The following is a 17,145-nucleotide window of genomic DNA, read 5'->3' on the forward strand; positions in this document are numbered from 1 at the left end:
CACACTGAAAAATAAAATAAATCACAATCTGGAAAAATACCAATACTGCAATACAACCATTTTTGCCAGAGCTGCATTAGTAAACAGATATATCATTCCAAAAATAATTTTCGTAGCGACGAACTCTACAATACCCAACTCATTTATTAAAAAAAAAAACAAGCACATTAGAGAGTTCATTTTCAAAAATACGATTAGAAACATTAGCCACAAAACCTTAATACAAAATAAATTAAATGGAGGTATAGGGCTACACGACATTCAAACTAAAATAAACACCTTCCGATTAAAACACCTGGATAGAATAAGGATAGAACCACATTATCATCCATTAGCACAATACTACATTGGGTTAAACATAAAGAGCATTTTAAAATTAAACATCATAACACCACACTATGGGGGAAATGACATAGGTAGCTTTTATAAAGAAACGCTAGCAACATTCCAAGGAAACAAAAGCATTATTGGGGAAGACACAAAAAAAATATACGACATCCTAATCAAACAACAAGCGACACCCTTATACACGAGAATTAGTTGGGCCAGGGAACACAATATAATAGACATTAAAGATACATTTAGAAACCTACATAATAAACGCATTACACCAAAAGAAAGGGAAATAGCATACAGACTGATTTTTAACACAACTCCAGTTTCACGAAATACAAAGTCAAATCAAAATGTTAAAATAACATGTCAAACGTGTAAACAAAATATACAAGAAACTGAGAAACACATTTATTTAGATTGTATATTAGTACAGAAAACAAAGCAAACACTTGCGAAAATATTAAACACCACCAATCAAACAGCCACAACAAATAAAGCAATCACACTTAATTTAATTAACACGACTAGACAAAGAACAGAAGACGAAAACAGACTAGTAGCAATGGCTATTTATAGATCGACTATATGGCAAATTAGGAATAAAGTCAGATATTTTTTCACAAAATACACGGACATCGAGTTAAAAGAAATATTTCAAGCAAAGCTAAGACATAGACTGGGAACTCTCACTTAACTGAGAAAAAAAAAGAAATATACAGGAAAGAAATAAATAAAGTATTAATTTTAATTTAGACAGTCTCAAGCCAAACATCACTCGATCAGCCCCCAAGTAAATTAACATTAGAACCGTCTTCTGTTTCCCGGGTTTTAAAATGCACAACCTGAATGGTAGAAAGAGATACCCACCTCAACCCCCCCCCCAACACACACACACACTCCCCCCCCCCCCCCCCCCCCCACTCAACCGGACTGGCGGACATTTCAAGGTAGCGTGCCCTCATTGCCAAGAGTCAATTTTATGTCATGGAAAGTTTTGGAATGATAGATCAGTACGTGATTACAGAGACCCTTCTCCTACAGTCGTTTCTATTTCTGTCCATGGGTGGCTACAGTGTGAACTTTTGACTCCGCAGCACACTAAACTAAGCAGTGAAGAGAAACCTAGTTTGCACACCTTATTTTAATCTAGTTCTTATGCCATTTTATTTTTTCCCTTTGATTATTATATATGCAATTGATGTTCATTGTTCATGTCTTTGATGCTATGTAAAATCTATCAAATATATTATTATTACTGATTTAAATGTTAAAAACAATTGAATTAATAAAAATAAAAATAAAAAATATCTACCCCCTCCTCTCTCCCTCTCTATCCACTTTACCCCCAGACATGATAACCCCACAATCCCTTTAACTGTTCCAACGACCCCACCACCCACCGCAACATCAATATCCAGAACTTATTTAAAGTTCTAAATCTTGTCTCTTTCCCCTCATCTTTCACACTGCAACCTTTTGAAAACTCAATGCGACCACTACAACACCCTTTCAACTAGTCAACTTAAGTTGTTTTCCTACATAGAAAATGCTTCACTGTCCCCTTGACCCTCTCTGAAAAAATTCCTTTCCTCTCCCCACCCAGTCTTCTGACACTTTCATTTGACCTTCACCCCTTTTACTGTCATCCTTTGCAATTCTTTATAATCAAATACATGACATGTAAATATTCATTATGTACATTTGCAAAACCTGTCGTTTTCATTTGGTGTTCAAAATTATGTTAAAAAATTTGATGTTGATGTACTTGTTTTAATTGCAAATAAAAGTATTAAAAAAAATACAGTTTTTCGTAACCGACACATCTTCAACCATCACACCTACCCGCCCCCCTCCCCTAAGCCCAAGGATCCCCATGTCGTATTGCCCACATATCTTGATCCCCCTCGTCTCCATGACCACACCCTGTGTTGAAAATGAAATACTATGCTAAATACTGAGGATGATGTATTATCAAAATACATATCCAACAATATAAATTTCACTCCGACGCCCACAACCCCCATGTCCCCACCTCGTTTCGCATAATTTTTTATTTGTCATTAAGGTTACTATTGTTGCTTATGTGTGTATTTTTTTATTTACACAGCCTACAAACAAACATTGTAAAGACATTATTTGACACTATTTTACTATTTTCTTGTATTATTGTACTTTGGTCCAAAACGTACAAAATGACCCCAACGACCTCTCTTCCTTTTATATGTATTCATTTTATTAAATTAATACTTACAATTGTTTTGGTAACTTTAATAATATTTTTAAAAATTGTAAAAAAAACATTCTCAACAAAACTGTAAAAATACCTTTTTTGTATTTCTTTATTTCTAATAATCTTCATTTGAATTGTTGATCGAAAAATCCTTTTTTGGTAATGTTCACCATTTTGTTCATGTAATGATAATTTTTTGTAAATGTTTTAACTATTTGTATATGCTGATGTAATTATTTCTATTTGAAAATAAAAGTATTTAAAAAAAAAAAAAAAAAAAGAATCATTCTTGCGAACTTTAATTATTCTGCTATAACAGGGGTCGGCAACCTGCGGCTCACGAGCCGCATGCGGCTCCCTTGATATCAAGATGCGGCTCTCCAGCTCCTTGAACAAATACTAATAATCTTAATAAAAAATAAAATATTTGAAATTTAAAAAATGTTAGTGGCTCTTTAAAACCAGGGAAATTTTGAAAATTGTAACTTTTGGCTCTTCCGCTTCAAAAGGTTGCCGACCCCTGTGCTATAATCACATAAATAAAATAAAAAAAAATAAAAAACAGCAAGCACCCAGCAAAGGGGTTGCGCCCCTTGGTGATCCCTCAAGGGCAGGGGTCGGCAACTTTTGGAGACGGAAGAGCCAAAAGTTACAATTTACAAAATGTCCCAGTTTATAAAGAGCCATATTATTATTTCAATATCATGGAATTTGAAGGTAGCCGACCCCTGCTCTAGGGTGAGAGCTGGGGAGAGGAGCCACCCGGACTACGGTTCGGGTGGCGTAATGAAATCTTGGGCCCCACACCTTACAGCTACAGCCTAGTTTACAACCATCTCTATCGACCAATTGGAAGAAGGACCAGCATTCCTTAACACTGCCTCAAAAACAGTCATGTAAGATGCCATCTAATCCAATGGCCAGCAAAACGTCCTGGTCACATACTGTTCAGTCTCATCAGCCAACACCAGATTCTGCTGCTGAACTAAGGACGAGCAGGTACATGGTATTTCTCGTCCGGCCACTTCAGTGCAGCAGATCTGGACATCGCCACAAACAATTCGGACCCTACACACTAGAGTTTTCGATATACCAGAAAGACTAAGTCAGCGGCACCCCCAGATAAGTCCACTTAACTCTTAGTAGCAACAAAATATTCAAAGCACATAGAACAATACGCAAACATATACCCACAATCACTGCAATCCCACACACAAACAACCGGAAATTTACCATCTACAATGACAACCCACAACACATCCCACACTAAATTAAAATCACTTACAAAGACACAACAAGTAACATGTTAATCGCATTACCAGGCAGACGACAAGCATGTCAAACACGTGGGTCAAACAAACATAGGACAAACTGTTGTTAGGCAACAAACGAAGAGTCACTGCAACAAGCAGACCCAACAACAACACAGGCAACAGAGGCAGCAACACCGAAACCACCAACAATGACACCGATGCCTTCAGACACAGAACTCCCTACAATAGCCCCGACAGCAATAAGCAAGCTAAACACAACACAACTAGAAATCTTCAATACCAAAACAAACAGTTTCTCATGAACAGCGCGCAACAAACAACGACAGCAAAACTCGACAATTGACACCGACACAACAACAAACAAAAGGAAAAAAAGAACGATAGCCCAATGAAAATCGAAAGACCCCTAAAGACACCAAAATCCGGCAACACTAAAAAGACAGTAATCAATCTAAGCATCAATGCTGAACTAACCCAAGACGTAGAGGATACAGAAAGCATAGAGCAAGAAGATATAAGATGTGGGCTCTGCTGGATACATTTTGACACCGAAGAGGATCAGATAAAACATGAACATGAGCAATTGAAATTTACAAAATGCTTGCATTGCAAAAACAAAATTAAAAGCAGTCGAGCAAACATTCGCCATGCAAGGAAACACACGGAGAAACCTGTGTTCCGTTGTTATTACTGTGACATTTGTTTCTTCACTGAAGAGATCTGGAGTATCCACAATAATGAAACGCACTGGGAAAAAGAAGATGAAGATGAATTCAGCGAAATCTACTTCCGCATTACACCAGGTAACAGATTACAGATTGAATACAACACCAGACAACAGATTACAGATTGAATACAACAGCAGATAGATTACATATTGAATACAACACCAGACAACAGTTTACTGATTGAATACAACACCAGACAACAGATTACTGATTGAATACAACACCAGACAACAGTTTACTGATTGAATACAACACCAGACAACAGTTTACTGATTGAATACAACACCAGACAACAGTTTACTGATTGAATACAACACCAGACAACAGATTACAGATTGAATACAACACCAGACAACAGATTACAGATTGAATACAACACCAGACAACAGATTACTGATTGAATACAACACCAGACAACAGTTTACTGATTGAATACAACACCAGACAACAGTTTACTGATTGAATACAACACCAGACAACAGTTTACTGATTGAATACAACACCAGACAACAGATTACAGATTGAATACAACAGCAGATAGATTACAGATTGAATACAACACCATACAACAGTTTACTGATTGAATACAACACCAGACAACAGTTTACAGATTGAATACAACACCAGACAACAGCTTACTGATTGAATACAACACCAGACAACAGATTACAGATTGAATACAACAGCAGATAGATTACAGATTGAATACAACACCAGACAACAGTTTACTGATTGAATACAACACCAGACAACAGTTTACTGATTGAATACAACACCAGACAACAGATTACAGATTGAATACAACACCATACAACAGTTTACTGATTGAATACAACACCATACAACAGTTTACTGATTGAATACAACACCAGACAACAGTTTACTGATTGAATACACCACCAGACAACAGATTACAGATTGAATACAACACCATACAACAGTTTACTGATTGAATACAACACCAGACAACAGTTTACTGATTGAATACAACACCAGACAACAGTTTACTGATTGAATACAACACCAGACAACAGTTTACAGATTGAATACAACACCAGACAACAGCTTACTGATTGAATACAACACCAGACAACAGATTACTGATTGAATACAACACCAGACAACAGATTACTGATTGAATACAACACCAGACAACAGATTACTGATTGAATACAACAGCAGATAGATTACAGATTGAATACAACACCAGACAACAGTTTACTGATTGAATACACCACCAGACAACAGATTACAGATTGAATACAACACCAGACAACAGTTTACTGATTGAATACAACACCAGACAACAGATTACAGATTGAATACAACAGCAGATAGATTACAGATTGAATACAACACCAGACAACAGTTTACTGATTGAATACACCACCAGACAACAGATTACAGATTGAATACAACACCAGACAACAGTTTACTGATTGAATACAACACCAGACAACAGATTACAGATTGAATACAACACCAGACAACAGTTTACAGATTGAATACAACAGCAGACAACAGATTACAGATTGAATACAACACCAGACAACAGATTACAGATTGAATACAACTCCAGACAATAGATTACAGATTGAATACAACAGCAGATAGATTACAGATTGAATACAACTCCAGACAACAGATTACAGATTGAATACAACACCAGACAACAGTTTACTGATTGAATACAACACCAGACAATAGATTACAGATTGAATACAACAGCAGATAGATTACAGATTGAATACAACACCAGACAACAGATTACAGATTGAATACAACACCAGACAACAGATTACAGATTGAATACAACACCAGACAACAGATTACAGATTGAATACAACACCAGACAACAGATTAGAGATTGAATACAACACCATTCAACAGATTACTGATTGAATACAACAATGACCAAAATGAAGATGCTTAATCCATTAAGGACAAGTAACTCTAATTAGGACCTCGCAAAACCTTAACGATAGAAAGTACAGAGTAGCAGCGGGGCAGTCCAGACATATCAATGTTGACAAGCCGTACCACAGCAGACTCTCAACCTCTACCACATGCAGAGGCGTAGCGACCCCTCCCGGGGACAAACTTTCGATTTGCGCCCCCCTCGAACTTTTCATTTGCACCCCCCCCCCCCTCAAACTTTCGATTTGCACCCCCCCTTCGAACTTTTCATTTGCACCCCCCCCTCAAACTTTCAATTTGGCGCCCCCCTAAGGTCGGCGCCCGGTTACATATGTCCCCCCGCCCCCCCCCCCCCTCGCTACGCCTCTGACCACATGCACCATTTGACATTTGGTATTAGAAATCAAAATCATTTTAAAACATTATTAAATTGGAAAATGTGATCAAAGGATTTGAACGTTATAAATTAGATTTTAAACACGATAATCTTACATTTGTATTGCTTTTTTGATACATTTCAATATGAATTTGTAATAGTTAATTTTAATACACAAGGTAAAAAAATTTCAACATTATATATTAGAAAAAAAAAGAAAGAAAGAAAAATTAATATACACAATATCAACATTGATTCTAGGTTGAACTAAATCTAAAATCTCTAAGGTAAAAACCATTTGAAAATCTTCTCTGTCAGATTTTATTCTGAAAATATTAATAAACACACAAAACACAAAAGAGCTTTATCAAGGTCATGGCGACCCTGGGGTGGGGATGGGGGGGGGGAGCTCGGATTAAAACGAAACAGCGTCCAAGAATATGTGTTTGATTATTGAAACATTAAAGTATTAAGAGTTCTTAAAATGTCTTAACTAACAAAAAAAAAAGATTTTGTTTGTAGAGCGTGCAGAAATTCATTGATAATAAAACTTCACACCTTCCCCACCTCACACCACACCACCTCAGCCTACATCATACCACACTACCTCACCCCACCCCACAACACCCCACAACACGCTACCCTCAACACCCCCACAACACCCCACCCACAACACCCCACAACACCCCCAATACCCCACCCACAACACCCCACAACACCCCCAATACCCCACCCACAGCACCCCACCCCACAACACCCCACCTCACCTCGCCCCGCCTCACCCCACCCCACAACGCCCCACAACACGCCACCATCAACACCCCACCAACAACTCCCCCACAACACCCCTTCGCACCCTTATGTTTTAATGAAAGTTATTATTTCAACACAAGAGCAGCTTAAAATGTTTTGGATGGATTTAGAGGCGATTATAACCTGAAGTTGCTTTTATCCATTGGATTAGTTTAGTTGTATTTTAACTGAAATGGGAAGCTAGCGATTGTGTTGAGGTGGTTAGAGATTGAGTTGAGATGGTGTAGGGATTGAGGTGGTGTAGGGATTGAGGTGGTGTAGGGATTGAGGTGGGGTAGGGATTAAGATGGAGTAGGGATAGAAATAGTGTAACGATGGAGATGGTATTGCGATTGAGTCGAGATAGTGTAGCGATTGAGTTGAGATGATGTAGTGATTTCGATTGTATAGGGATTTTGATTGTGTAGGAATAGAGATGATCTAAAGCCTTGTGATGGTGTAGGGATTGAGGTGGTGTAGGGATTGAGTTGAGATGTGAATACGAAAAAGTCGAGTGTATTTTAATTTGACTGATGGTCTAAGACAAACAAGCGAGGGTGGGTTCGACCTTGTGTTTTCACCACAACAAAAACTAAAACAGACGCAACAGATGTTTTTCATCGATAGGCCCTAATGAATCGACCCGAGATAGGATTTGAATATAAAAACAATACGAGGTTATTTTTAGACTAATGCGAGGCTTGTTCTGTTAGGAACTTTCAAATGTTAACGAAACAATAAACGTGAAACTGGAAAATTAATGTAGACTATATTAACCTCAATGAGGAAGATTAATGTAGACTAATATAAACTTTAATTAGGAAGATTGATGTAGACTAATATAAACTTTAATTAGGAAGATTGATATAGACTAATATAAACTCCAATTAGGAAGATTGATGTAGACTAATATAAACTTCAGTTAGGAAGATTGATGTAGACTAATATAAACTTCAATTAGGAAGATTAATGTAGACTAATATAAACTTCTATTAGGAAGATTGGTTGGACTAATATACACTACAAGGAGAAAGATTGGTATTAGACTATAGACTTACACAAAATTCGAAGAGGGGATTTTGTGGGTTGTAGAAAAACCTACAAAAAGATTGTGTGGACCTACACACAATTTATAATGGGGGATTAGAAATAGAAATAACGAGTAGAAGGGTAGGAGAGGGTGAAAGTAGGAGTGGTAGTACGGAGGTTGAGGAGAGAGGAGAGAGAATGTGATGTACGCAGTGTGAGAGAGGTGTTGAGGAGAGAGTAGAGAGTAGGGAGAATGTGATGTACTCACTGTGAGAGAGGTGTTCAGGAGAGAGTAGAGAGTAGAGAGAATGTGTACTCACTGTGAGAGAGGTGTTCAGAAGAGAGTAGAGAGTAGAGAGAATGTGTACTCACTGTGAGAGAGGTGTTCAGGAGAGAGTAGAGAGTAGAGAGAATGTGTACTCACTGTGAGAGAGGTGTTCAGGAGAGAGTAGAGAGTAGAGAGAATGTGTACTCACTGTGAGAGAGGTGTTCAGAAGAGAGTAGAGAGTAGAGAGAGAGAGAGTGATGTACTCACTGTGAGAGAGGTGTTGAGGAGAGAGGAGAGAGTAGAGAGAGAGAGAGTGATGTACTCACTGTGAGAGGTGTTGAGGAGAGAGGAGAGTGTAGAGAGAGAGAGAGTGGTGTACTCACTGTGAGAGAGGTGTTGAGGAGAGAGGAGAGAGTAGAGAGAGAGAGAGTGATGTACTCACTGTGAGAGAGGTGTTGAGGAGAGAGGAGAGAGTAGAGAGAGAGAGAGTGATGTACTCACTGTGAGAGGTGTTGAGGAGAGAGGAGAGTGTAGAGAGAGAGAGAGTGGTGTACTCACTGTGAGAGAGGTGTTGAGGAGAGAGGAGAGTGTAGAGAGAGAGAGAGTGATGTACTCACTGTGAGAGAGGTGTTGAGGAGAGAGGAGAGAGTAGAGAGAGAGAGAGTGATGTACTCACTGTGAGAGAGGTGTTGAGGAGAGAGGAGAGTGTAGAGAGAGAGAGAGTGATGTACTCACTGTGAGAGAGGTGTTGAGGAGAGAGGAGAGAGTAGAGAGAGAGAGAGTGATGTACTCACTGTGAGAGAGGTGTTGAGGAGAGAGGAGAGTGTAGAGAGAGAGAGAGTGATGTACTCACTGTGAGAGAGACGCTGTTCTTCTCGCTCCGTGACCCAATGCTCGTGAGCACCATGTTTGTCACTTGACTTTAATCCACGATAATCCACGATAATCCAAAATTGGGACGACACTTTAAAATAATCCAAGGTGACGTCAGAATAAACACTTTAAATTATCAACGACAATGTTGAACGGACATCTGAATGTACAACTGAAAGGTTCACTCTAATCTTGCAAGTAAATTACTGTCAGCTACTGTGTTAATATGACACAATAATCCCTACTGACACTTTCTTGCAAGGTATATTAATATACAGATAGTTTGTCATGCAAATAGATGACAGACAGTTCTGTCATAGACAGCTGACCAGACTGTCTCACATAGACAGACAATGCCGCTCACGGATTCTGTTGATGTCGTGTGCTGGCCAAGGTTTTCTGCCGCGGTCTCTTACAATCAAACTGTTGACTTAAGATTTCTTGCAGTTTCCCGTCCTAGTTTTTTGAAGCTGGTAACGGTGAGTCAAATAAAAAAATTAAAAATAATTTTTTTTATTTGAATGGGTTTTTAAATGCTCAGTTGTTTATTTAACATGCTCAGTTGTTTATTTAAAATTAACAGTTGTTTATTTATGTAAAACGATTTTTTAACTTAACGACTGTTGGACAATAAATAATGTCTCTTTTGTATAGCCCCCCCCCCCATCCATTAGCATCCATGCACATTGTCACATGTAAACCTTATTCCCCCCCCCCCCCCCACCCATACCTTTGTAACGGTTGTTTAATTATTTGAACACACATTTATTTCGAGTGCTTTAAGCTGGAACAAAATGTGGTTAATTTATTCTTTTTTAACACCATTTGCTAAACAAAAATTTAATTCGAAATTAAATTACTGCTAAAATTAGGTTTTAAAAATTGATTATTGAAATGCAGAATTGAGACGTCACTCATTATGAAGTCGTCCGTCCCCCCCCCCCCCCCACACACACACACACCGCCGTCACCAAAGTTTTCGACCACAGGCATTTGTTGGAGGGCATTTTTTGTCATTTATGTCGCAGGTTGTTTGATAAAATCATTACTTTTTGGGGTTAACCTATTTATTGTTGGGGGTTAACCTATTTATTGAAGTTAACCTATTTATTGTTGGGGGTTAACCTATTTATTGAAGTTAACCTATTTATTGTTGGGGGTTAACCTATTTATTGAAGTTAACCTATTTATTGTTGGGGGTTAACCTATTTATTGAAGTTAACCTATTTATTGTTGGGGGTTAACCTATTTATTGAACTTAACCTATTTATTGTTGGGGGTTAACCTATTTATTGTTGGGGGAACCTATTTATTGTTGGGGGTTAACCTATTTATTGTTGGGGGTTAACCTATTTATTGTTGGGGGTTAACCTATTTATTGTTGGGGGTTAACCTATTTATTGTTGGGGGTTAACCTATTTATTGTTGGGGGTTAACCTATTTATTGAAGTTAACCTATTTATTGTTGGGGGTTAACCTATTTATTGAAGTTAACCTATTTATTGTTGGGGGTTAACCTATTTATTGAACTTAACCTATTTATTGTTGGGGGTTAACCTATTTATTGAACTTAACCTATTTATTGTTGGGGGTTAACCTATTTATTGTTGGGGGAACCTATTTATTGTTGGGGGTTAACCTATTTATTGTTGGGGGTTAACCTATTTATTGTTGGGGGTTAACCTATTTATTGTTGGGGGTTAACCTATTTATTGTTGGGGGTTAACCTATTTATTGTTGGGGGTTAACCTATTTATTGTTGGGGGAACCTATTTATTGAGGTTAACCTATTTATTGTTGGGGGAACCTATTTATTGAGGTTAACCTATTATTGTTGGGGGAACCTATTTATTGAAGTTAACCTATTTATTGTTGGGGGAACCTATTTATTGAGGTTAACCTATTTATTGTTTAGTGTTAACCTATTTATTGACGTTAAGCTATTTATTGTTTAGGTTTAACCTATTTATTGTTTAGGTTTAACCTATTTATTGTTTGAGGTTTAACCTATTTATTGTTTGAGGTTTAACCTATATATTGTTTAGGTTTAACCTATTTATTGTTTGAGATTAACCTATTTATTGTTTAGGTTTAACCTATTTATTGTTTGAGGTTTAACCTATTTATTGTTTGAGGTTTAACCTATATATTGTTTAGGTTTAACCTATTTATTGTTTGAGATTAACCTATTTATTGTTTAGATTTAACATATTTATTGTTTATGTTTAACATATTTATTGTTTGAGGTTTAACCTACTTATTGTTTAGGTTTAACCTATTTATCCTTTCCATTTCTGGATAACGCTGCTATCTATCTACCCATCAACAGACCGCTTAAACCGCGATCATTAAATTGACACTTGTCTTATTGCCTATCTTTATATGTATGTCTGCATGTGTATGTGTACGGGTACTGGCACGGGTATGGGTATGTGCAGGTAAAAGTGTATACATTTGATTACATCATTTATCTAAAACGTTGTTTCGAGACCACAGACATACAAGATGAGACTTGACTCCATATAAAGTCATTTGAGAGACCTAAGCCTTAAAGGCACGTCGCATGTAACGTTTGCATTACCTGTTTGGGTGTAGCATTAATGTTACCTACCTGAATGTAACATTATCAGGGGCGGATTAAGCTTGGGCGGGGCCCCGGGCTGAAACTTTTTGTGGGCCCCTGATTATATATATATATATATATATATATATATATATATATATATATATATATATATATATATATATATATATATATATATATATATATATATATATATATATATCCTAATCAGCATACCATTCAATATATTAATGGATTATTTATAACTTATATGAACATTCGACACCGATATTTACAAAACTGCTAATTTAAAAACTTGTCAATTGTGTTCAATGAGCGGTAAATTGGATACAAACATCTAACCTTCTTCTTCTTCTCTTTTTCTTCGATCTTAATTTTAGTGTTGGAAGGGATCCCCTCCAATACAATTAAGTATACGTGTCAACTGGTTAGGCGCCACTGAGACCATTGACTCTGATTTCAGCTTGCTTTTCTTTTTACTTTCTCGTATAGAGAAAGTCTTGTAATCGTCAAAAAAAAAATCGAGATTTTTACAAATCTCGACGTTTTACACCTCACTGATACGGAAAAACATAATTTTGCAATCTTGTCCGTATGTCTGTGTGTCTGTGTGTGCGTAAACACGATAACTTGAGTACCGTTACAGCTAGGTTGATGAAATTTTATATATAAGTATTTTATCAAAATCGTAAATCCCTAACAACTTTTGAGCGATTTCCGACAACCAGAAGTGGTACTTTTTCTACTTTGAATTTTTCAAAAGTACTTGAGTACTATTTGAGATAGATGAATGAAATTTCACGCGTAAGTAAAAGATCTAATTCTCTACCTTCTATCAAATTTTGAGTAATTTCCGTTGATCGGAAGTAGTAATTTACGCTATTTCCGATTTCTCAAAAAACGCAATGTAAATTTATAAAGTACTAATAATATTCCTCACTATTATGCACACGAGAAAAATTGCCCGTTGAGGAAGGATACAACGGGCGCTAGGTTGATAATGCTGTCTATTTTCTCGGTACTTTAATTTATACAAAATATAGTCATAGGCATATCCCTAAACCATGCACCTAATCTCATTCATGACAAAAGTCGCATTTAGAGTTTCATTCAGGCAACTCTACTTGGGAGGAGGGGGGTTCGCCTATGATAAAATAAAACTGCTGTTACCAGATCAAACTAATCAAGTCTCAATGTTCATGTGCTATTGATGGAACAGAACACATTGAACTGTAAATATTGGTATTGCTCAATCTATCACTGTAATACAAACTGGGATGCACACCATGAGTCCATTGATAATGAGCAGGATTCAGGGCACTTTTTTCTCAAGTCATGTGGAATGATTCATTCTTTGTTGAAATAGAAGCATGTCGAACAGGCAAGGTATTAACTATTGCATTCAAATTATAGCAAACCAAAATGGCTATCTGTTTGCTAATATTAAAACTGAAACAAAATAACCTGCTCACAGGTAAACATTGAGCCACTTAATTCAAGACTATCGTACCTCGATTAACGAACGCCCCAACTTCTACTTTAGGCAATCACTTTTATTTTATTTTTACTTTCTCGTATATACGAAGTATAGAGAAAGTCTTGTAATCGTGCAAAAAAATTTGAGATTTTTACAAATCTCGAAGTTTTACACCTCACTGATACGGAAAAACATAATTTTGCAATCTTGTCCGTATGTCTGTGTGTCTGTGTATGTGTCTGTGTGTAAAAACGATAACTTGAGTACCGTTACAGCTAGGTTGATGAAATTTCATATATAAGTATTTAATCAACATCGTAGATCTGTATCAACTTTTGAGCGATTTCCGATAACCAGAAGTGGTACTTTTTCTACTTTGAAATTTCACATGTACGTAAAAGTTCTAATTCTCTACCTTCAGTCAAATTTTGAGTAATTTCCGTTGACTGGAAGTACTAATTTTCGCTGTTTCTGATTTCTCAAAAATACGCATGTAAATTTATAAAGTACTAATAATATTACGCACTATTATCAGTGTTTCTTCCAGACTTTTTTCTCCGGGGGGGGGGCACTTGAAATTCTCGGGGGGGGGGGGGGTAGACTTTCTTCGGGGGGGCGGACACTGTTAAAAGTATATATTTTCTATATAAATTATATAAATTTCATTTCGTTCGGGGGGGGGGGGCGGTAAAAAAATTTCGGGGGGGGCTAAGCCCCCCCCCCCCCCCCCGAAGAGATGCCTGGAAGAAACTCTGACTATTATGCACATTTCATTTGGCGTTCACTTGGTGTGCAATTCTTTTTTCTACGAGATTTTATTCTATTTTAAAAACTTTAAGTATTTAAAATGGAGTTCCCATCCCCTGTTGTTTTATATAAGAATATTCGAGAAAGCTTAGGGGAGATCACTCCCGGTTTATTTTAATGTGTTTCCATAGCCTTTGCCCAACCAAGAACAAACTACAGCAGATGTTTGATTTTGGAGTTGTCTCTCATAGAAGAGTGGCTATCCCCAGCTAACGAGCCTCATCTGCCCGATGATTTGAACTCGAGACATTTCAGTTAAGCATCCACGAGCTTTACCGACTCAACCACGCCGATCCCTAACATGTACTCATTTTTATCATGATTATATGTTGTCCCCACCCACTACCATGACACACACACTAACAAAACAGAGAGGCGAGATCCATCTGCTACGTCACTAGCACTAAATATATGACTGTTTATTTTAGGCTTGTAGAAGTTTCCGACCTCTGCCCCGCGATCTAGCCGGGTACCAGACGGTAAGAAGATTTCACGCGTCTGGTGGTGGGGGAAGTAAAGCCTGGATAGAGCCTACGGATGGATAAGCGACCATCATGTAGTGTTTCAAACCAACATCTCAGTGAGACTAATTCAGTCCACAATTGGCCATTTAGTTGAAGTTCACTACGTCGAGACCTCCCTGGCTAATGGGAGTCAAACTCCTGAGCCTGTATATCCGTGTCACGATAGTTATTGAACTGTAATTCAAGTTTTTATATTGGGCATGAGAAAGCTGGAAATGCAGACTAACCTTGAACAAACGTAAATATCCATGAGAATATTATGTCATTACAGAGCAGATGATAAAGACTGGTGGCACTTGTTTGATTATAGACGCAAAAAGAAAACAAAGAATATCAAACCACATTATGTAGGAAATGATCAATAACATACAGAGGTTAAACTAGGCCCAACTAAAACATTAAGTACGGAATTAGCGTAAAAAAACAACAACCCACACCTCCATCCTCTTAGGTGTCATCCATTTATGAGGCCCACAAAAGTTGGATTTCCACAGGCGTCCATTTAAAGAACGTCATCCCTGGCCTGTAAACCCGATATTAACGTTCACTAAAAGGAAAGGCCTATAAATGTTTTTAAAAGTTTAAATCATACAGTATTCACAACAGATGCATGTCATTTATGTGTCAGAATTCGACCGCTGTTTTTGTTTTTAACTCTAAAATCAACCCAATTTATTGTGATAAGCAAACGCTGTCCGGGCTGGTATTTATACTAAAGTGTGTGCTCGAGTTTGATATTTTGATCAAAAATTGAAATAAACTTGTCATTCAGATATTAAAACATTGGCTTTTACTTTTATAGTAAAAAAACAAAAAGCCCAAAGGTTTCACTTTAAAGGGAAATTTACTATGATTGAAAAAGGAAATTTGGGGGCCCCTAAAAATCGGGGGCCCCTAAAAATCGGGGGCCCCTTGCTGCAGCCCTCTCAGCACCCCCCTTAATCCGCCACTGAACATTATAACTACCTGTCTGTAATGTAACATTAGATTTAGCTGTCTGTAATTTAACATTAGATTTAGCTGTCTGTAATGTAAGATTAGATTTAGCTGTCTGTAATGTAACATTAGATTTAGCTGTCTGTAATGTAACATTACATTTAGCTGTCTGTAATGTAACATTACATTTAGCTGTCTTTGATGTAACATTATAGCTACCTGTCCCTAATGTAACATTAGATTTACCTGTCGGTAATCTAACGATAGATTTAGCTGTCGATAATTTAGCAGTAGATTTAGCTGTCTTTTACGTAACATTAGATTTAGTTGTCTGTAATGTAACATTAAATTTAGCTGTCTATAATATAACATTAGTGCTACGTACCTGAATTTAACATTAGATTTAGCTTTTAAATCTTTTACGTAACATTAGATTTGCCTGTCTGTAATCTAACGACTGTAATTTACCTGAAAATTACCTGTCTGATTTACTGGTACAAGAAAAATAATCCTGTGTCCTCCGACGAGATTATCCGTTGACTGAATGACTGGATGACTGAAGGACTGAATGACTGAATGTATCCACAAGCTGGCTTCTACACGAGGTGTGTCAATGCAACACAGTGTCATTACCCGTCTGTCCAAAAAAAAAAGTATGTTTTCTAAAGAGAAGGTATGTTTTCTAAGCAGCTCCTTAAAAGTCGACAGTCGCGTTTCTTTAAGGCCCAGGTTTGTGTCACACACGGGTCGTCCTCATTCGACCAGCAGACGTAAATAAGTCTATTAATAACAGTCTATCACGTACAGAGGGGGGTACCCAACCGCAACCCCCCGCCCCCTTTCTCCATATACAGTTTTTACTTTACGTCGTAGCTATAAAAAAGGCTTAGCATGATGTCAAATTCCTTCACGCTAACTTAAGGTATGCCTCGAGATGGTGTCGTCTTTAGTTGCTGGTGTTTTGATGTTGGGGGAGGTGGTGTCTTGGTGGTGG

General features: G+C 37.4%; 1 protein-coding gene across 2 annotated transcripts in view; it reads right to left on the reverse strand.

Annotated features, from left to right (window-relative positions):
• Nucleotides 1–16,849, reverse strand: part of LOC131942299 (uncharacterized) — a 125,629-nt gene extending 108,780 nt beyond the window's left edge. The window contains exons 1-2 of one of the 2 annotated variants that reach the window (XM_059302097.1): nucleotides 16,631–16,849; nucleotides 9,804–10,293 (exon numbers count right to left, since the gene is read on the reverse strand). In XM_059302097.1, the coding sequence (XP_059158080.1) occupies nucleotides 9,804–9,857 (54 nt within the window). In that variant the 5' untranslated portion in view covers nucleotides 9,858–10,293; nucleotides 16,631–16,849. Of the gene's footprint in view, nucleotides 1–9,803; nucleotides 10,294–16,619 lie in introns of both variants that reach the window. The other variant, XM_059302098.1, reaches the window with a different exon arrangement.
• Between the last annotated feature and the right edge of the window lie 296 nt (nucleotides 16,850–17,145).

Source organism: Physella acuta, unplaced genomic scaffold (genome assembly GCF_028476545.2).
Source record: "Physella acuta isolate Inbredline_101_S28 unplaced genomic scaffold, ASM2847654v3 ptg000398l, whole genome shotgun sequence".
NCBI classification, from domain to species: Eukaryota; Metazoa; Mollusca; class Gastropoda; family Physidae; genus Physella; species Physella acuta.